The sequence below is a fragment of the Panonychus citri genome, unplaced genomic scaffold (assembly GCF_014898815.1).
Source record: "Panonychus citri isolate SS breed McGregor unplaced genomic scaffold, ASM1489881v1 Contig00050, whole genome shotgun sequence".
Classification (NCBI taxonomy): Eukaryota; Metazoa; Arthropoda; class Arachnida; order Trombidiformes; family Tetranychidae; genus Panonychus; species Panonychus citri.
Genome location: NW_026515455.1, coordinates 1,006,353 through 1,029,656, shown reverse-complemented (window position 1 = coordinate 1,029,656; position 23,304 = coordinate 1,006,353). Strand labels below are relative to the sequence as shown.

At 32.1% G+C, this 23,304-nt stretch overlaps 3 protein-coding genes across 3 annotated transcripts; 1 reads left to right on the top strand and 2 right to left on the bottom strand.

The window, feature by feature from the left end:
- Window positions 1-15,522: 15,522 nt before the first annotated feature.
- On the top strand, window positions 15,523-17,554 carry LOC128385658 (uncharacterized protein DDB_G0271670-like). Its single transcript, XM_053344545.1, has 2 exons — window positions 15,523-16,244; window positions 16,434-17,554. Exons 1-2 carry the CDS (start codon window positions 15,712-15,714, stop codon window positions 17,434-17,436), a joined length of 1,536 nt encoding a protein of 511 aa, XP_053200520.1. The 5' UTR covers window positions 15,523-15,711; the 3' UTR covers window positions 17,437-17,554.
- Window positions 17,555-20,426: 2,872 nt separating this feature from the next.
- LOC128385807 (uncharacterized) lies at window positions 20,427-21,308 on the bottom strand. The gene is made up of 2 exons (XM_053344729.1): window positions 20,761-21,308; window positions 20,427-20,689 (listed from the first exon to the last, which is right to left on the bottom strand). Exons 1-2 carry the CDS (start codon window positions 21,229-21,231, stop codon window positions 20,597-20,599), a joined length of 564 nt encoding a protein of 187 aa, XP_053200704.1. The 5' UTR covers window positions 21,232-21,308; the 3' UTR covers window positions 20,427-20,596.
- Window positions 21,309-22,298: 990 nt separating this feature from the next.
- On the bottom strand, window positions 22,299-23,141 carry LOC128385813 (ganglioside GM2 activator-like). The gene is made up of 2 exons (XM_053344735.1): window positions 22,587-23,141; window positions 22,299-22,511 (listed from the first exon to the last, which is right to left on the bottom strand). The coding sequence occupies exons 1-2, from the start codon at window positions 23,055-23,057 to the stop codon at window positions 22,422-22,424; spliced, it is 561 nt and encodes a 186-aa protein (XP_053200710.1). The 5' UTR covers window positions 23,058-23,141; the 3' UTR covers window positions 22,299-22,421.
- Between the last annotated feature and the right edge of the window lie 163 nt (window positions 23,142-23,304).

The following is a 23,304-nucleotide window of genomic DNA, read 5'->3' as shown; positions in this document are numbered from 1 at the left end:
AGATGATTGGTTACAGAGATTAAGCGGGATAAACAAATATAATAATTAATTGATTGTTGATGGAGAGAAATAATTAAGGGGGAAAGAAGCCGATCGAAGCGTTTCCCTTACAGAGCCCCCGTTCAAAGCGTCGATTATGACCTTTAAATAGGCTTAACGACGTTCGTAAGCGTAGAAAAGGCTTCTGATATGCTTATAAGGTAACGGTCGTTTATGATCAGGTTCTCCATCAATGAAATCTTCAGGATAAAATTTTTGTTCAATTTTCTGAGATTCTTGTACTTTTCTTGGGAGTTTTGGATTTGTTTTAAGAGCATCAGGCCAATCGGTAATTTGTTTAAGAACATCTTTTAAAAGTCCACCCATATTGAAATTAAGAGGCCAATTGTATCCTCGATAACCAGTTTTAGTAAAACGAGGTTTGGTTTTGTATAATTCAATTAATGTTGCTTCAATTCGAGGCATATCGATTAAATAGAGCCAAAGGGTAAAAGCTGCATCGATAATTGGGGAGTGGAGTTTTTCTTGAAAGATTTTTCCAAATAAAACGAAGGCACAATATTTTAGGCCAAGAGCTTCTTTTGTTTTAACTCGACAATTATAATAAAGAGAAATGTCAACGATTCGAGGTAATAAATAATAATGATCACGTGGAGTTAAGTAGAGATCAGAAAGATCGGCAATGTGACCACAGAGAATGATTCGATCATATTTCCTTAGAACTTTTAAAACTTCATCTCGAACTTTTACAAATAACGGTGCGAATCGAACATCTTCGTATTTTAAGCCATGAAAAGCTGTTTGCATATCCCAATTAGCTGCTGCTGGATGACGAATGAATGAGTTGTAGATAATATTATTGCACTGGTCGACAATCGAAATCCATACTGGAACATTTTTAAAACTTCCATCCTTCATTACAATAGTTTGTTTCTCAATATCGATTGCACAAACTTTGAAACCATAATATTTGATTTTTCCAACTGCAGAAGCAATTTGCTTCGAGAAATGTTCAGGAGGAATCATTAGTGGTAATGAAGGGATTGATTTAGCTAATATAACATTTTTATAAAGCTTTTGTCTCCTTTGATTTTTTTGTTTGTTAAATGCTTTTGAATTTTTTCGTCGATATAATAATCGGGATTTACGGCGTTTAACAAGTTCAGCTTCAGTTTCAGGCGTATGCGCTGGGGTAGCTTGAGTGATCGGTTGATATTTTTCGGCTGAACTGAAATTGAAAATGATATCATCTGAATTTGGTGATTGTTGAGATGAACATGGAGAAGGAGATGGTTGAGACGATGAAGTTGAAGGAACAGCTGATGAAGTAGATTCTTGAGATGATGAGAGGCTTAACGAAGGAATAGATCGGCGGGTTCGAGGATCTGAAGGAGTTGGATCGGGAGTTGACTTTGGAGTTGAAGGAACTGAATCAGGAATTCGTTCAATAATTGTCGTTAGATTTTCACTTGAAATCTTCAATTGTTGTTGTGGAGGAGGTTCATTCCAATCAACACAATCTTCTTCCCTTGGACGTTGGAAGGTAAAAGGTTTGGGAGGTGGAATTACGGGAGTTAATTCACCTCGTTTTCGAGCATTTTTATTGGCACGACGACGTTGATTAGCTTGAGATTTTAATGCTCTTGATGCTTCAATTATATCCCATGGTATCTCTGGTTCATGAGTTGGTGATGCGGAAGGAGATGAATTAATCTGTTTAATTGTTTCAGTTTCTTTGGGAGTTTTTTGTTTATCTGATGAAGGAGTAATAACAGGTAAAGGTGAACCTAATTTTTCTAATAATAATTCAAATGAAGTCGGCTGAATGAAAAGATCTGCTGCTGAAATTGGTTCTTTAATTGTTGAGGCTGTAGTTGTAGTTGTAGTTGAAGATGAAGGAGTTGGTGAAATTGATTGTTGATTAATTGTTAATTGTTCTACTTGTTTTTGAATTTTAGATTTAGATTTTCTTTGAAGATATTCGGAAGGAGTTAATTTCTTTTTCGATGGAATATTTGATTCGGTATCAGATGAGCGTTTAGATGATGATGATGAATCTGATAATGTTGATTGTTCAGGATCACTGAATAAATTTCTCAATGATGAATTTGCTTGCTCTTTAAAAGCAGCTTGAATATCTTCTTCGGTGAAATTTTCTTGACCAATTTGATCGATGAAATATAAATCGCTCGGATTTTCATTAATTGTTTCATCGTCGAGAAGAAAAGTATCGGCCACATTGGAACAATCGAATTTAAATTTGTTGTTTGATTGTTTACAATTTTTACAATGGTTACTAATTGTAACGTAATCACCATTTTCTTTACAATTTGAATATATACAATTTACTTTATAACTGGTGATTAATTGTCGTTCGTCTTCGGCTAAAGGCTCGAATTTGGAGAATCCATTATCTCCGCAAATATTAAATTGACATAGAAATTGCTTATTTCCCATTTTTTCTTCATTAATATTCTTGGTAAGAGGTTGATTTTTAATTGCTTGAGAAAGAATATGAAAAAAACACAGGTACGACAATAGAAGAAGGTACAGTCCATACATTTCATCGGAACTCGTGCTATTTGATCACATAGAATACAAATGTAAGATCGTTGATCACCACTGACCTTATCCACTGTAAATCCGGGTTGAACTGATACCTTATCGAATGAAACTGAGAATTGACGTTCAGTTATTTCACCGTAAACTTTTAGAACTTTTAATTTGATGAATTTCTTGAATTGTTCACCATCCAACTCCTTTATAAATTCATTACCTCCAATATTTTCATTACCTTCATCAGTTTCCATTTCTGATGACAACTGCTTATCCATTTTATCCATTTAAATTTATCCAAAATTTAACAGCACGAATCCAACGAATGTCACCAAGGGTTCACAGGTAATTAACACTTGCACTTTATTTGTGGTTGACAATTAAAGGATTGGATTGAGGAAAAAGTTAATTGTTGTATAAAGTAAATTACCCTAATTTAACAATTAACTGGGATAGGATAAGAGTTAACAAAGTAGTTTGAAGTAAATTACCCCAATATCTACTTTGACTTTGAGCGAAGGTTATTGTTGGGAAAGGAATGGAAAAGGAAAAAAATTTACAATTTAATCTAATTGTTGATTATTGTTGAGATTTTGTTGAAACAATTAACTAATTGTTGCATTTTCTTCAAGAAAATGAAGGAAGATTGAAGAGAAATCAAATCAAAAATTAACACACATCACTTTAAGACAACGTGTTGACCAGGGTAATTTACTTTGGTCACACTTTCTAATTAAACTAATTTAAATTGAATTAATTTTGTTTAAGTTAAGGTAGTTTAGAGTAAATTACCCTAATATCTACCTTTAACTTACTAAATTAAACGAAAAAATAATTAATTAATTGTTGATTTGATTGAAGAAACAAAGAGAAAGTGAAAACATGTTGACACTTTGAAGAAATTAACATTTTTAACTCTTCTTCCTTAAAGAGAATAGAAAAATGGACATTGTCTTTTTAGACAGAGAAATAGACAGAAAAGAAAGAGAAAAGAAAGGAGAAAAATAGAATAGAATTTTCTTTTGGAGGGAAACGGAAAAGACAGAGAAAGAGAAAGAGAACTTGTTTGTGCGCAAGCGCAATCTGTTGGTTAATTGAAGAGTCAAGGGTAATTTACTTTTGTCTCTTCTCTTAATTAATTAATTTAATTAATTAGTTAATTAATTTTTTAAATTGTTAATTTATATCAATTTTGATATTTAAGATGTGCTTATTCTGATGGTGTTTTAATCATGAAAATCGACTGAATAGTTTTTTCAGAATCTCCGTGAGAAATTTTCAATTGGAACCCCGTTCACATATGCATCAGAAGGTAAGTTGAAATTTGTAATTTCTTTTGTTTTAATTGTTTAAATTTGATTAATTTGATCAACTTAACAAGGGTAATTTACTTTTGTGAGTTAATCAATTGATTGTTTCCCATTAATTACGTTGATTAATCAATCAGAATTTGGTGTTTGTAATTTCGGTTCAGGGTAATTTACTTTGACCGTTTACAATACTAAAGCTTTTTCTTTTCTTCTATTTTAAAGGTAATTGTTTTAATTACGAGGAACTAATTGATTAATTAGAGAAGGAGAATCGACAGAAAAAGGTAATTAATGTATTTAGATTAATTTGAAATCTTAATTTAAAATTGAATATGAATTAAATGCTTTCTTTGTTTCTTTTTGTTTTCATGTTGGTGACGAATTTTTCTTATCGTGGGAACCAAAATGGAGGAAAGTAAAAGATAAGTTGATCTTTTTAATTTTGAATTGACCAAATGGTCAAAATCTCTTGTCTCTATTGTTTCAATTGAATTTAAATTGCTCTCAGAAATTTGATTTGTTTAAACTTATGATCATTGATCGAAATCATTAACTTGTTTACTAGGGTAATTTACTTTGGTAAACAAGATTCTTCTAATTAAGAAGGAGAGAGATAATCAATTGATTAATAAATATTAAGAATGAGAGAACGAAAGAGAGAAGATAGATTTAGATTAGATAGCGAAATTGTTAAATGTATCAATATTACTGGACACAAGGACCAGGGTAATTTACTTTGGATACTTGTGGTCAATTTGATTAGTTAAAACAATTGATTTGTTGGTTAATTAAAATCTTAATCTCAGCGAAGATTAGCTCGAGACTATCATCTGAAAGATGATTTTCTTTCTAATTAAAATCGAATCAATGATCCAAGTGTTACTTAAATCAAATTTTCCTAATTTTCTTTTTAATTATCATTTAAATTAATTAATTTTTCTATTTTGTTTCGTTAAAGGGAATTATCTCAATGGATCTGATTGATTATCAATGGCGAAGTTTGATTTATTCCACCAAAGGAGGAGAAAGAAAAACAACAAATCAAGGGATTGGTAAAAGGTTTTGAATCAATTAATTGATTCATTGAAATTTAAATTAATCAGTCAGATATCAGGGTAATTTACTCTGAACTGAATTAAATTTAAATTTTTGTGACTGATTGATCAAAGGGTAATTTACTTTTTGATCAAATCTAATTTGTGACCACTGCTATCTGAACATTGATAATTAGGGTAATTTACTTTGGTTATCAATGTAATGAAAGGGAATATCTATCTTTTAATTATGAGAGGAGAAAGTGAGATTGAATGAAAGCAGAAATTAAAATTTTAATTTCTGATGATTAGAAAGAAGAAATGTTTGATACTGATAGGAAGTTCACTTAAGTTAATTGTGACAATTAATTGAACAATTAACTTATTCTGTGTTTTCTGATGTTGTCAAAACATCAGCTGATTGATCAGTTAAATCAGTTATCTCAGATCTTTCACCTGCTAGTTTTAAATTTTCATAATTAACTTTAAATGCTGGACCTTTTAGTCCCACAATTAAGGCCGCAGAATCATAAGTTTCAATAACAATATAATCTCCTTTGTAAGGAGCAGTTAATTTCTTTCCTCTTAATTTGTTCTGAATTTTAACAGAAACTTTAACTCTGTCACCTACTTTAAATGGTAAAGGTTGAGGTTCAATTAAATCAAGTCGATTCTGTTGATTAGCGATCATTCTCTGATAATGATCATTTCTTAATTGTTGAAGTTCCTCATGATTTGATTGCGTAGGCTGAATTTCTAATTCATTGAGTAGCGGAGTGTTTGGTAATTTTCCAAACAACAGATAATAAGGAGAAGTTTGTAAATTTTCTGAATGAGCAGAATTGTAACTTAGAACATGTTCAGTTATCCACTTGTCCCAATCTTTTGGTATAACTGTAAACATGTTGATACGGTTTCCCAAAATACCGTTTAACCTTTCGATCAATCCGTTCGATTGAGGTCGATAAGGAGTTGTAAATTGTAATTTAATTTTTTGTTGCTCACAAAATTCTTTAAATCCATTTGATCTAAAACAGGGTCCATTATCCACTTGAATAACTTTAGGATGCCCGATAAATTGAATAATATATTTAACAAACTTAATTGCTTCGTTCTCCTTTTGATTCCTGTAAGGTTGAGCGAATACATATTTAGTGAAATAGTCGACAGCTGTGAATAAATATTCATTTCTTTGAGATGACGGATGAAATTTTCCGACGATGTCGATTTGTAATCGTTCTAATGGTTGAGTTGGAATCGGCATTTGATGAGGTCGATGATTGTTTGTTGTGGGATGTTTAAAAGATAAACAAGTATCGCAATTAGCAATTTTCGATTTTAACCATTCGTCCATTTGAGGAAACCAGAATAGTTCTTTCATTCGTTTCGAAGTAGATTTATACCCAAAATGACCTCCGATTGATTCCGTGTGCAAAGCACTAAAAACTTTTTCTTGTAGAGAAGCAGGAAGAACAATTGCCAAATTGTTATTAGTTAATTTTCTTTGAAGAAGCCCATGCTTCATGACAAAATGCTTGGTTAGATAACCTTTTGATAGCTGTCGAATTGTTTGTTTGACATAATTGTCTTTCGATTGATGCTTTTTAATTTCGCTCGAATCGTTAAAATCATCATCAACTTTGAATTTTTGATCACCAGTTGCGATAAATTTAGAAACTAATTTATCGTCAATAATCTCAGGTTGTCCCATTTTCTCTCAATTTCTTCCATAATTGTTTCGAAAATAAAATCCATTGATGTTTATTTTCATCCTTAATCATTTCAATGTCGTCACAATCGAAATTTTTGATTAATGAATCATCCCTATCCATCCAGTTAGAATTATGAATTAAATTGTGAGGAGATTGATGACAATCGTTGTACATCACTTGACAATTTTCCTCAAAAGCAAATAATAGATATTTGTAATAGTCTTCTTCATTTATTTCACCGATTTTCTTATGGCGCCATTCACTTGAACGTGAGAAGCAATCAGCTGGATGAGTATCTCCTTTACTATACTCGATCTTGTAGTCGTATTGTGACATTAGTGAGGCCCATCGGTGCAATCGTGCACATTTAAAATTAATTTTCGGTAAAGCACAAAGTGCACAATGATCGGAAACGATCGTGAAACTTTTTCCACTTAGATAATGAGAATATTTATTAACTGCAACGATAACGGCCAAACACTCTTTCTCCGTTATCGTATAAGCCAGTTGATATTTTGCAAGTTTCTGTCCAAAATAAGAAACTGCTCTCCATTCATTGTTTTCTAATTGAAGGAGAATCCCGCCAACAGCAATAGATGAAGCATCAACCATCAATTTATGTTGAGCTTCAGGTTTGAATTGAGAAAGTAAACAATCTTTTATCAATGAATCTTTGATGTGTTGCCAAGCCTTTTGATGATGTTTATCCCAATAGAATTTACCTTTGTTCTTCTTAGAACATAACTCGAACAGAATCGAAGCAACAGTTGAGTAATTAGGGATAAATTTTGATAGATAATTGAAAAGTCCCAGTTGACTTTGAAGTCCCTTGACATTTTGGGAGGTTGAAATTCCTTAAGGCGCTGGATTTTCTCAGGATCCAAGGAACTGAATTTCCGCTGATAATATGACCTAAGAATTTTACTTTATGTCCCCATTTACACTTATCAGGCTGAACTTTAAACCAATATCTTTTATCCGGAAAAACGGAATTAGCATTTGCGATTAATTCATCAAACGTTTTTCCAAAATGACGATGTCATCAATATATATAAACAATTTGTAGAGAAGATTGCCAAAGACAGAATTTACGAATTGTTGAAAGTAGGCAGGGAATCAGCTAATCCCATGGGTAATCTCACATATTGAAATTTACCCATTTCGGTAACAAGAGCGACTTTTTCTTTCCGAAGGATTTAATTGATTTGATGAAACCTTGAGCAAAATCGATGGTGATGAAATATTCATAGCCTGCCAAAGCTTGAATATGATCATCAATGTTTGGCATTGATAGCTTCTTGTTTTCATGATAGAATTCAGTTCTTTAAATGATGTAACCAAACGATAGTCTTTACCACCAGGTTTTCGACTAGAAATGCAGGGGAACCACCACAGGAATTAGATGGTTCAATGATGTTGTTCTGAATTAGTTCAGTTATCTTCTTGTCCAGAATTTCCCTCTTCTTTGGACCAAGTCGATAAGGGTTACATTTTGGAATAGAATGACTTCCAATATCGATTTTAATATTGACTGTTTGGCTGGAATACAACCCAGGTCGTATTTGTGAGTTGAGAAAACCGATTTAAATTTGTTAAGAAAATCAACCATTGTTGATTTTTGATGCTGATTTAAATTTGATGAGATGCCTTTAATTAATGTTGATTGTAAATTTGAAATTTCCGAAGGAAATTCATCTCGTCTTGTGTCTAATTTGGCTTTTTTAATTTCATGAAGATATTGTTCATCTGAAAGGAGGACATGATTATCATGCTGATTAAAATGGCTTGATTGTTGATTAAAATTAATTGATTGCTGATTATAAGGCGATTGATTAAAAGTTGATTGATGTGGAAAGATTAAATTGTGATTAAAAGTTGAAGAAGAAGAAGAATTTAATTGTTGATGATTAAATTGATTTGGATGATTGTGACTTGTAGGTTGATTGTAGCTGGAAGGTGATGATTGTTGATTAATTGTTGAATGATTTATTTGTTGATGATTTGTAGTTGATTGATTTTGTTGTGAAGGTGAGTTTGAGGTTGAATGTGAGGTCGAAGTTGTGGACTGTGAGCGAATTTGTCTGCAGTTAGGTGGGTAATTACGGGCGGGTCCATAGATTCTTGGGAATTGAGTTGTGAAAAGGTGATGAAAACATTCAGGTCCGGGAATCTTCAGAGTAATTCTGAGATTTTTACCAGATCTGGTTGGTTTCCAACCTTTCACCGGGTCAGCTTCCAGTGCTGTGTTAGACCAGAACCAGAAATTTTTACCAAGTATCATTTCAAATGGTAACCTCAAGGACAAAACTCTTAATGGATCCAATTTGATTGGATTTTCTACTTTAAAAACCAATTGTGTAACACCTACCGCTCTCACAGGTTTATTTCTTCCTGACAACCCTAGAAACTCATGGTGACTCTGATAAATAGGAATTTGCAATCTAATTGCTAAATCTTTTCGCATGAAAGTTGAGCCTGAGCCGGAATCAAGAAGAGCTTCAATATTGGCTATTTCATGGTGATCAATGTTAATTGTTACTTGTCTCATATTGATTTGATTGTTGACAGCTTGTATCATACAATTTGTTGAATTTTCAGCGGCTACTCTAGCCTGACAATTTGCTGTCGAATGACCGTAACTAGTACATAAAGAACAATAATTACTATTATTGCTTGTGTTACTGTTATTGTTATTCTCATTGTTACTGTAATTTGTGGATTGTTGCTGATTTGACTGTTGATTTGGAGGTCGATTAGATTGCTGATTGTTTGACCTTCCTCGTCCTCTATAATTACTTGATCGACCTCTAGACGATCTTGAATTATTAGGTGATGATGAACTGTTCTGATCTTGATTGTACGACAGAGATTTACCTCTAGAATTAGGTGAATTGGATTGATTTGATCGCTGGGATCGATTAGAATTATCTTTACTGGGAGTGAAATTGGAGTTAAATCCATTGGATTTTCTATTGTTATTGTTACCTTGATTCTGTCGACGATTAGTTGGACTCGGAACATAATTTTCATCGCAAGAGCTATCCTTTATCTTATTGCTATAAATGATTAAAAATTTAGTTAATTTATCCAACGTGTTTACATTTGAATTGTGTCTCAAAGAGAAGCTCAATTCATTTGGAAGCAAATGGAGAATTAAAAAGATGATTCCTTTATCTGGAATCTTAGGTATCACTAACCTAGCTGCTTCTGTTAATTCGAAGACATAATCACTTGATTGATGCCTTTCGTGAATTTCTTATTGAACAATTTTCAGTCGCTTCAGCTACTTTCTTCGCTACGAAGCTTTCACGAACACGTTTAACTAAATTAGCAAAAGAAATGTTAGGATTGTTTCTGAGAATTTCATCAATAGCTTTATGAATATCATCGGTTACTTGTGCACAGAGAGTTTTAATAGCAAGGTGATCAGATAATTCTAGAAGAGAAACTTCTCTCTAGTTTGTTTAACCATTGGCAAAAGTCAGTGACCCTTTTCAATGTATTCTTCAATTACTGATTTGAATTTAAATCCATCAAGAATCGATGGTGAATTAGATCTGAACATTTGCTGAAAAATTGAGGAGTGAAATTAAACATTTGATTGGAATTGATTGGAGTCTGAGGTTGGTTTTCTGTTTGTGGTTATTTAGTGGAGAATGATAATCATGAGGCTCGTCATTGACAATGTCATCGACTAAAGCTTCATCATGATCATCATTCTGAGGGAAACACTCAAAATACCTTCTGATTTGCATAGATGTGAACTCAAGTTCTTTAGATAATCTTCAGAGAGATTTTACCTTCATCGATGACTCTTTGATTAATTTTCGAAGATCTCTTCGGTAATACCAGCGCTTCTCAATCGGTGGTGAATTTCAGGGCAATCGAGGAATTTAGGGTCGAATTGATGATTTTTATCGATGGGTGATGAATAGGATAAAAGGAACCACAAATAAAGGCTGTGTCATCCTCGCGAATGACCTTGGTGACATAGGCTTTACCTTGGACTGAATATTTAAGTCCATAAATTTCACAGAGCTTTTGACGATTATTCTCGTCGTTGATATAAGCGCCAACCGTAATTGTTTCTTCAGACATGATTGAATCACTGAATGTCCAATCGTGCACGTTAACTCTTTTGTTTTCGTGAAAAAATTCAACTAAAGATGTGTTGAGGTTTGGAACAGAAAATGCTGTTCTTAATGATGAATAAATTCTCGAATCGAATGATGTGAAGAATTTTGATTCTATTGAAGATGAGGACGAAAGCTCCACTTTGTTAAATTGTTACTAATTGTTGCTAAAAAGCACACATAGGGAAAGAACACACTCAGAGCTAGTAACACGTGTAAAAGGAACACACTTTTCACGATTACCTTCAGACAAGATAATGATTACCACTACTCTCTGAAGTTATTACTCGTTTAAGTAATGAGGGATCTCCACCATTTGTACGGTCTAATTAATTCACGGGGATGAGGTACAGGCACCCTTACAAAAATGCACCGAAATGATCGAACTGCAATCCTAGCAATTAGTGAGAGGGTTTAAAGTAAATTACCTAATATCCTCTTAGCTAATTAGCAAGAGCAATTGAGTAACGATTTAGTTAATTAGGAAATTGTTTATTGAAGTAACACTTTGAGATTTATAACATGGAAAGAAGTTGAGAGATTGGGAAGAGAGTTAACTTGATAAGTTAAAGGTTAGACATTAACATAACCTGATTGAGAGATTAACATAAAGATGAGTAGTAACAACTATTTTCAACTGATGTGGAAAAGGAAATAGCATAGGTATTTATGTAAAGAAAGAGATGATTGGTTACAGAGATTAAGCGGGATAAATAAATAATAATTAATTGATTGTTGATGGAGAGAAATAATTAAGGGGGAAAGAAGCCGATCGAAGCGTTTCCCTTACATTGTGATACAATTAAATACTAAATGATCAGTTAACTAGTTGACAATTAACTTGACATTAAATGAAATTGTCACAACCCTTTTTCAACACAATCAATAATTGTCATTTGCCCTTGAGCAATTTACTTAATGTTTGTTGAAAGTAATTCAGTTAATTGTTTCATCATTTTAATATTAAGAGTTTGTGATTTAATGAATTAATCAACTCAATTTAGATCTACAATTAAAAATTATAATAAAAATCCAATTACTAATTAGTGATTAGGTGTTTCAATTGATATTTTTGGGTGAGGTTTAATTGTCAGTCACAATTAAGATAATCATTAAATTGTCCCCAAATTATAATCACAATCAAAGAAACCAACAATTAGATATTATATTCATTTGAAAAGTTAACAAACCTCAACAATTAACTTGAATCCGAAGTAAATTAAAAAGGACTTTAAATCATTAATGATGATCATTTGCTAGTTAATCAATTACTGATTTAGTCAATTTAGATGGTCATAATTAATACATGAAGAAACATCCAAACAACAATTAATAATAAAATAGTCATAAATTGAATTTAAATATTACAACAATTTAAAGTTTGTTGATTGTTTTGTTTGGTTGGAAACATTGATGAGATTTGATTGTAATGATAAATTAGATATGAAATTAAATTTCAACTCAATTTAATTGTTGACTTGTAATTACGATGATTGTAAATGGAGCTGTTAATGACAGTGTTAATGTAGATTGATATAAATATAATTTAGTTAAATTGCTTTGTAATTAGTTGAAAATTAACAATTAGTTTGAATGTTTTACCTGCAACGAAAAGTAAAATAATCCAATTCAATGTAAATATAAACGATGATGATGATAATGTTTATCTAATTGTTGACAAAAGTGATAATTAAGACATTAATTAAACTCTAATTTCACTCAATTTGGTTGCATACACGTTTAATTGTCCGACTTTTTATAAGTTAATTTTATCATCATCTTAATCATTTTTCAATTGAAATGATTTCGATAATTAAATAGCGAGAATAAGTTAATCATAAATTAAGGTGCGATCTTGAAGCTAATTGATCAATCGATTGATTGTTTAATGATCATTGAAAGCAAATTCAATGTTCAATAATTTCGTTAATTGATTAGATTGTTAATTAGAATTGATTTTCTGATTTCTACCTTGATTAGCAAATTTAATGGTCAACAGGTGAGAAACTTTGACGCAAGTGACACAAAGAAATCGCAATAAGATCAAAGGTAAAAGCTCAACGAATTTAGTAAAAAAGAGAAGCAAAAAAATCAGTTGATTTAATCAACAATTAATCACAACTTTCAACAATTACATTGGATAATAACGTTAACCAATTTCTTCAGCAATCATCAATTGATTTAAGTATCGAGCCAATGGATCAACACTTACTTATCATCGCCGATAATTACACTAGAATCGCCAAACAATCAACCGTTAATTAATGACAATCAGTAGAAATATAAACAATTAATATCATTCTTTGCTCTCTCTGTCCTTGGATTTTACCTTTCACCTTTTACCTGATTGTTAACTGATAATTGAAATAATCTAACGTGTTAACGAGCTAAGGGATTACCTTTAGCTTTTTCAATCCATTTCAATGTTATTATTTCATTGGAATGAGAATATTTGAAAAATATATTAACTCAATTGTCTGCACCCTGTAATTATCAAGGTAATCAACATTTACCCCAGAAAAATAATGAGATGTTTCAACAACGTGCCAATGTTTTGCTATTAGAAGATAAAATTTCAAAGATAAATAATAAGCAGAAAATATTTTTCATTAATCATTTCAATTAGTTTTGATTGTTGTTGTTTAATTATTGTGGAGAGAGAGAGAGAGTTTTGTTTTTGTTTTTCTTTTGTAACAATTTGAATGTTTACTCAATTGTTTCACCCACTCAGCACATTAGCATCCTATTTAATTGCCTTATGATAAAATGAAAATAATGTCGAAAATTTTTCGCTACAAAATAAATTGGCACGCGATCGGTAAACGTACGGACGTGCGGTAGTATCTTAACACGTGAATCCAAGTGTAACGATGAAACAACAAATTAGCCCTTTGGGCGTTGTCACTACCGTTTCTCTTATTGACAAATCAACTTAATTGATTGTAAATGTTGTTACTTAACAGTTGTAATTAACTTTTCTTTGAGATGTTAATTATAGTGGTGGAAAAGGTTGTACGGTGATGACAATTAACAAAGTTTAATATGTAAATAAACACGCGTTTTGTCAAACCAAATAGGAACGAAAAAAATCCAATTAGGTTGACGAAAAATTTGTAAGGTTTATGATCGAATCAAGTTTGAGAATAACTGATTGTGATCAACTCGATAGATTTACCTTTGGATTTGTTGAATTTTTTTCTCATATCATTAATTTTAAGAATCGACAAAGGAAAATTATTTAGATTGTTTCTTTCCAATGGTGATAACTTATTATTATCCCGATTGTAATAACTACTTTTACTCCATAAGGATCATGGACAATTTATGATAACATTTAATTGTGAATATGATACATGTAAATGAGAAGAAGAGAAGTTGAGAGAAAAGTTTTCTTTTTATTTCCATAGGTATTTTTTTTATTCTATTTCATGTTGTTTACCTTTGGTTTTCTTTTCAGAGGAGAAATGAATGAAAGAAACGATTGAATGGAAGGTGAGGGTGGTCAGTGGATGGAAAAGTTTCTTGTTTTTTTCTTTCTTTCGAATTGAAATTGAGACATAGTCCATCTATTGTCCATTCAATGAATTTTCTTTGACAGAAAATAAAAGAAGAAGAAGAGATTTGATCTTGTTCTTCATTCTATTCCAACTCTTTCACTCCTCCTATTTATCCTTCATCATCTCCTCCTTTTCTTCATCTTCCTCCACCTTCTTCTTTCTTTCTTCTACCTTACCCTCTCTCTTTTCTCTCTCTCTTTTTTCTCATCTGATTCACGCCTTTCATGATAGTCTCAAGTCGCCATTTAACTGCCATTACATTTACTTGCCCTTAGAATCACAAGCACCCACAAAGTCGCTTTCGTCTTTGACCTTTGACAAAAGGGATCTTATCGTTAAGAACATTGTAAGTCCGAACTTTTCTCTCTATCTCTCTCACCTTTTACCTTTGTAACCACACTTTTAATATTTACTTTTCTATTCCATTTTTTTGTTCTTCTCTTTTCTCTTTTCATATTTCCCCTTGACCGTTGGTCAAGAAATTCATGTTAAAACTATTAACATTTAAATCTTTTCCTCCAACACCTCAAATTCACATTAATACTCATATTTACTGTTTGTATTTAGACCATTGGTCAAGTCATTGGATCTCATTATTATCATTATTATTAATTTACACAATTGACCAACTAATAACTACCTTCCATTGAACAATAAAGGTAATCATTATTTACATTGAGTCTTATTATAAAGATACATTTTCTTATGGATTATTTTTCATTCAGATTTACCATTGAAATGAGACCAGGTAAACAATTACAATTCACCCAAAGGCATTTAAATAAAGACACAGATTATTTTCACAGGTAAATTACAATTCAATTTGTGTAAATCATCTTGTTAATTGTATTGGTAATTCATTTGAGTAGAAAAAATCTCAATATCAATTTGATGTTTATCGATTGTTAATAATTTGATTAAGTTTTGCTCATTTCAATATTTAGATAATCAAACAACAATTAATTATTTGGTTGAATTCATACCAATGAGATTAATCATCAAAGGTTTAATCATGTCAATCAGTTTTCGCTTGCATGTTCATCGGATTCTCAGAAATTGAAGAGTAAAAATTGTCTTTTAAAATCAGAGACTTTGATCAAGCAAATTCACTTCTTGCTCTCTCTCTCTCTCTCTCTCTCTCTCTCTCTCTCTCTCTCTCTCTGGCTCCCATTTCCTAGGTAATCTCCGCCTTTAGAACGTTTTTTTTCTATGAAGAGTCACATTTCGATGTTACAGCGAAGATATAACTTTTTCATTGCCAAAACTTAGGTACTATGTTATTGTTACATGAACATAGAACATTATAAATTGTAATAACTTTTTTTCCTCGAAAAGTTTTTTCCCTTAAGTTTTGAAAATTGTTTTCGCCTTCGACTTTACCTGCAATCGTTTCTCATCTGTAAACTAAAATGGCCACAACAGCAATCGGATATCAAACATCAATGATAACTGTTATTGTGACAGAAGATAAAAAACCATCAACAATTTCGGGAGTTAAACGCAAGCGAATCGGAAGCTCAATTAAATCTTCATCAACTCCACCCAAATCTCGATCACTTGTTCCATCTTATTCATGTTCATCATCGTCAACATCATCAGCAAGCTCGATAGCATCTTCGTCTTCTTCCTCGTCCTCGTCCTCATCTTCATCTTCCTCATCGACCATCGCTCCATTTGCTGTCGCTCGTCGTAATGAACGTGAACGTAATCGAGTTAAAATGGTAAACCTTGGATTCAATACTCTTCGTGATCATATTCCTAAAGAGAAACAAAATAAGAACAAGAAAATGTCCAAAGTGGAAACACTTCGAGAAGCAGCTAATTACATTCGTCGACTTCAGTTACTCTTGAAAGGAGACACAAGTTCATTGGAAGCATTTAGTTCAGTACTTTCATCGATATCACCACTTTCGATTCAATCCAATTCATCGATCTCTTCAAGGTAAGAATTAACTTTCTCTCTCTTTCTCTTTGCATCTCAATTGATTTTCTTTCATTGATTAGTTTGCATAAATTTATCCTTTTTGTGTTTATTATTTGGAAACTCACCTTTGCTTGTTTTTTTTCTTTTTTTCGAATTTTTTTATTTTCTCTCCTGTTATTTTCCCTGCATCTCCAATTTGATCTTTAGTGATGTTGTCATGAAAAAAGAGCCTGATGAAAATATGAATCCAATCAGCACGTTATTATGTTCACCCAATAGTAATTCATCATTATCATCTTCCTCTTCTTCTTCATCATCTTCTTCTCCCCCTGATCAATCATTATCACCTCATTATCCTGTTGATTCGTCACCTTTACGCCATTCTCATCATCATCATTCTCATCATCATGATTCTCAGCATCAGAATCGTCAACAGCAACAAAATCATCACCAACAGAATCAGAATTATCAAAATTATATCGGATCAATTTCAACTTCTTCTCCTCCCTCATCTTCATCACCATCTCTCACTTTAGCATCTTCACCAATAGTTCAAACATCAATCGCATCCTCATCATCATCATCATCTTGTAAAACAACAACAACAATTTCAGTAACACCAGTTAATTTTAATTATCATCAACATCAACATCAACTGCATCAGAATCATCAGAGCCACCAAAATCACCAACAGCAACATCTTCATCAGCAACAAGAACTGAATCATAATCAATCACAACCTTTGCTCCAAATCTCAACACAATCTCAATTACCTGATCATCAACACCATCAACATCAACATCAACATCAATCCTCTCATCCAATTCAATACCATCAACAACAACAATTAAATCAACTACCTCAAATCCAATCATTAGAAATGATTAAATGTTCACCAACGACAATTCAACATCACCATCAACACCAACCCAATAACTATCAAGACCAACTTAGTCCAATTAATGGTCAACATCATCTGATGAATTCAATTCATCAGTATCAGAATCAACAGCAACATTCAATCATAATCAACCAACAACAACACCAACACCATCAACAACAGTACCAACAGCATTCACCATGTTCAATGTTATCACCCAAATCGTTGGCACCTTCAGAAATGTCACCTTACTCCCTTCATGACACAACAATAGACACAATCAAATGTGATCCCGATGATATTTTTGACTTTGAAACTTTATTATCCTAATGTAAACATATTCATCCTCATCTCTAATCATTGAGATTTTATTGTAAATTTTAAATGTTAAATGAAAATTATCAATAAATTGAATAGAAAACAAAACTAACTTGTAAGTTAAATACAAAGTTGACAATTCTACTGACAAATCAATCTTAATTTTAATAGAGACTGATTATCGAGTTGAGTCTAACTATTAAATGCTTCTGATGCTCATCTTTGATAAGCAGTCAATGGGCTTGGCACTTAGTGAGTTGAGGGTCAGTTGAGCTTAAGGCTCATTGAAGATGGTTATTTGGGCTTGGTCATCATCTTGACCCGTGTCTATGTGCCGATGAGATAAAAACAATGATAAATAAAACATAACATTCAGTTTGAGGCCTTCTGACCATTGGTCACTTGGGCCTCAAAGTGACCAAGATAAACTGGACACTGGGCTATCTTACCGATCCCATATAATGTTTTACATAATTTCAACATTTAAACTAATCATGACTGATTAGTTACTAAATAATCAGGGTAATGATCAATCACAAATAAAAATCATCAGCTTACAATTAGACAAAGTTTGGACAGTTAACTTGACCATTAATCTAAATGTTCGTATAATGATTAACTATTTGATCATCAATGTCTTTTAATAGAATAAATATTGAAATTGTTTCGTCAAATTACCACTTTAGAACTTTTTTATTAGTTCGAAAGTCGAATGAAGGATAAAAGTGTTTCCATCAAAATATTTGCTCTTTTAGATACTTGGGTAAGTTGATCATTTTTCTTCATATTCATTTTCAGGTCTTTCCGTTTTTACTTTTTCTTTTATTTTCCTTGGGCTTTTTGTTCATTCAATACACTTTTAAACTCGAAACGGAAAAGAAATAAGTAAATTAATAAGGAGAAAGAAATTTGAACATTGAAAAGGATCAGGCCTGAGACATGAAAAGATGAGGATGAAAAGAGAGAGGTGGTAATTTCTGCAGGAATGGAGGAGAAGGAGGAAGATGATGATACAGGAAGTACAAGGAGGAAATGTTGAGTTGGTAAGAGAGGAACAAGAAATAGTGAAGGAGAAGGAGGTGGAAATAATTTTTCTATTAGAATATATGAAGAGAAATAAAGAGTGAAGAAGCTAATGGTTGGAACTGATAAAGGAAATTCGAGAAAAGGTTATCAATGGTTCGAAAAATCAAATATCAAAGTACTTGAGCTACTCAAGTTGGCGCAAGGATCTTTTGTACCATCGCGACATTCGTGTTTCGACCAATTTGATCCATTTCTTTTTCTTTTAAAATGTTTGATTACGATTCGTTCAGGTAACAATTAAAGTTATCGGCTAATTAGTTGATAATTACAATATGATTCATTTACTGTCTCAGGATAAAAAGGAAATACAACCGAACCAAAATCGATAAGAGCAAATTGTTTGGTAAAAAACGTAATTCCAATCAAATGAAACACGAAATTAACTGAAAAGTTCTGATTATCGGAAGATTTTAAAAGTTAAAACTAATCAGTTGATTGGCGATTAAACAAATTTTATTGAATCTCGACGGAAATTTATTTCATGGACTCGGAAAAAATGTCACATCAAATGAGTTCTAAGTGGTTCCATAGATACAGTGTCGCACTTTACAACGGTACATTTTCTTTGAGAGAGTCATTTAAAACCACAGATTAAAGTTGAATGTGTGACAGTTCGTAGACTTTTTTTTTCGCAATTCAAGTGACAATTTTCTCTCCCTTTCTATTTTTCTTTCTTTTTCTTGCTAACTTACCTGTTCGTCATATTTGAAAGGTAAATTACAAGGACAATGTACATTTATCATTATTATTATCACTATTATAAAGAAATTGGTTTAGCCGGAAAAGGTGTCGAGGATATACAACAAAAGGGGGTGATTTAAGATGAACAAGATGAAGATGCTGATGATGACGAGAGAGAGAGAGAGAGAGAGAGAGAAGCCCCTAATGTTTATATGATAACAAAGAGGGTAAAGTGGAAATAGGAAGATAATGGGACAGAAATAATGTCTTCTGTTACGCTTATCCAGCATTTTCTGTTTATAATACAACATAAAGGCTAAAATCTAAAACTTTTTCTACCTTGCAAACTTTGAATACTTTTCTTGGGCTATGATAAATGTTTATAAACCATAGACAGAGAGAGAGAGAGAGAGAGAGAGAGAGATTCACTGACTCAGTTAACTTGCTAGAGAATTACAATGTTATATTGCTTAATGATAAAGTCCATTGGTTTAGGTATATTTATCTTTATTTTTCTTCTTATTCTCTGCTTTGATGTGATTTACTTTTTTTTCTCGGACTTTTACTCTGTGTACCTTTTGTGTCCTTTTCGAAGCCTCAAGAAGACAAGTTTCCTTTTCATCTCGAAACTTTGTTATAAGATTGACCTCATATACTTTTCTCTGACTCTCTTATGGTCTTTTCCGTTCATATCAACGGATAAGAAAATGTGATAACAATGATAATATTCTCTGTTCTAATAAAATATAATATATATTTTTTTTCTCTTCTTCAAGTGGATTATCCATTTCGTTACAGTTGAGAGTTTATCTTTTATCCAAATTGAATATATTCTTATCTTTCAATATATCTTCTTCTTATTATCTTCCATAGACTGTAAATATTGTGTTCTAATGGACATTAACTGTATTAAACTCTGTTAAACTTGTCGAAGTCGAAAGTGATATGAGCAATTAAATTAAATGTTTTTTTGTTTATTCGAACAAAAAAAGTCGAAACTTTTTGTCAATTGAAAAACTTTTACATTAATTTAATTTCTTTTTCTATCATTGTTACTTTAGGTATTGAGTTTCTTGTTGATTAAATTGACAATTGATTGATGAAAAATCATATGCAACAATCAAACTAACCTTCAATCAGAATCATGAGATATATTAATTTAATTGTTATTCCAAGTGATAAAGTATCAATCTTTGATCACAATTTTCATTGTTTATCAATTAATTTGATTGTGATTTCAATGTTATAACAATTAGACTTTATTACTTTGAGCTTTTCAAGTACTCTAATTTTCCACAGCAAATTAATGATAATTTATTTAATTGTTTTCTAGATTATTTTTTATTGTAACGATAATTTAATTAGACTAGAAACTTTTATCAACTATTATTGTGGAAAAAAAATTTCATTCAAGGTCGATTTCCAAATCAGCAACGACGGATAAGCAGCCGATCTCATGGTCATCAGATGTCCATCGAACTGAAAGTTCATAAGTTCCCTGGAAATTGTCAAGAATCGGTAAGAACCTTTTCATATGATTGGATAATAGGTTATGATAGTAATACTTACGGAAATAGCATTCGCAATGATTGATGGTACATTCTCGAAAGCGGTCGGTGGTACAGGGTATGAAATGTTACCTGCATAGGTTGTTGGTTGCATATGACAATCGAAAGGTACATGAAGTTGTTCAGCCAACACTCGAGCAAGTTTATAATAAGATTGAACAAAATAACAGAATTGACCGGAACAACTTCCGGCGTCATTGAAACAAGGAATTGTGATACTTTGACTGAAACCCCAAACTGTGAATCGCCGACTAAGAATCGCGTCCATTTGGACATTATCATCAATCGGATTGAGAAGGTCGAAGTCAACTTCAGCTTTCAGAGGATTTTTACCATCGATGGTTATTTTTTCAGTGGCGAAGTTCAACTTTTTGAAAACAAGTGACCGATCCTCTTGACCACAGTCTTGCCATTTAACAGCACCAAAGATTGACACTGGAAGTAAACAAAGGACAATAAGTTTAATGAACATTTTCACTTCAACTAGATTGAAATTCAAACTGATTTAGACTTAATCGATCTCTGATTCAACTGAAATAATGATGGTTAACTTCATTGTCTTTATAATGCATTTCAATCACAATCAAGATTAAGAGATAAATTTAATCTAACCAGTTTAACAATAAACGAAATTCATATTAATCTCTTTATTTCAGATTACTTTTTTAGATTGTAACGTTGATAATTATGAGTATGATTAGTTAATTTATTTTCTTTCCACAAAAACTATTCCCATAATTATCTTGCTGGTATGCCGATTCAATCCACAGTCACAAGAACGATGAAAGTTCATCCGCATGTATTTATCTCACCATTGACACTTTATATTTGCTGTGTTTTGGATTCGATTTTTTCATAATTGAACTGATTTTTAAATGAATTTACAACATGAATAAGAACTTTCGGGAAGAGATGGTCAAGCTAAGAGGATTTTATGAAATATTTACGTATAAGAAAATCCACCAAAGGTGAAACATAGTGCAAAGAAAATCTGAGCACCCGCTCATGAGAAATTCTAACTCAAAGTTATTAGCATAAACAGACACACAAACGTTAATTGAAGCGCGAGAATTGAAAAGTAAGAGAAGAACGGAAAGAGAAGGATACAAGAGAGAGAGAGAGAGAGAGAGAGAGAGAGAGAGAGCACTTTCATTTTGACGATTAATACATGTATTGGTATTAAAAAGAGATGATATGATTTACTTCAATGTCATATTGTTGGATTTGTTTATCTGTTAATGAGATTACCAATGATTTCGAAGCCATTTCGAACTCAGTGACATTAATTTGAGTTTTATCAACATGAAACTGATCATAGGCCTGTCGTATTCATTATTGCCAATTCTTTAGTTACCGAATGTTTTTTTCTTTTCCAATCAATACTTATAATATGATTGACAATAGAAAAAGATCAGATCATCTTGTAGTTATTAATAGTATAATAGAAAATTTTACGTGCGAAATATTCATGAATGTATTCATTTGAAGGTCAACTATATATTCGTGAAGACTTTGGTACGAGATTACAAAGTTTGAAGATTCATTTTTGCTGAATAAATATTTATTTGGAATTGATGATTACATGTAAATCGAAAGTGTGACAATTAAATATTGGTTTCAATGAAAGACTTTGCAAATTTAGAACGAAGATAAATATGAGAATTAAAAATTGATCGCAAGTTCGGAAGAAATAGCTAAACAGCCGAGCTCATGGCCATCAGATTTCCATCGGATTACAAGTTCGTAAACTCCCTGGGAATGGATTAAGAAATGAAATTGGTCAGTTGATGTTGTTTTCTTTTCAGAATTTGAATGGGCAATACTTACGGAAAGTGCTTCGGTGATGACTGATGGAATACGTTTGAAGGCGGTCGGTGGTACAGCGTATGAAATGTTACCTGCATAAGTTGTGGGTTGCATGCGACAGTCGAAAGGTACATGAAGTTGTTCAGCAAATGAACGAGCAAGATTAGCATAAGATTGAACAAAATAACAGAATTTACCGGAACAACTACCAGCGTCATTGACACAAGGTAATTGGACACTTCGCTTGATACCAAAAAATGTAAAATATCGCCTCAGAGTTGCGTCCATTTGGACATCATAGTCAAGCGAGTCGAGAAGGTCAAAGGAAACTTCAGCTTTGAGAGGTTGTTTACCGTCAATGACAATTCTATCAGAAGCAAAGTTCAACTTGTGAAAAACGAGTGACCGATCAGCTTGACCACAATCCTCCCATCTCACAGTACAAAGGATGGACACTGGAAGTAAACAAAGGACAATAAGTTTAATGAACATTTTCACTTTGATTATGATTAAATTCAAACTGTTTTAATTTTGGCTGATCCGTAAATCCAATTTTCATATAATGAGTAAATTGATTGTCTTTGGTTACATTTATTTCAATTCTCAATCAAGATTAGGAGGTAACTTTGATCGTACGACTCTAGGACTCATATTATTACTCATTATCCATATTATATTAGCTTAGATAGTAGGATTGATTATTTGGATCATGATTAATTAATCATGTTTATATTAACTA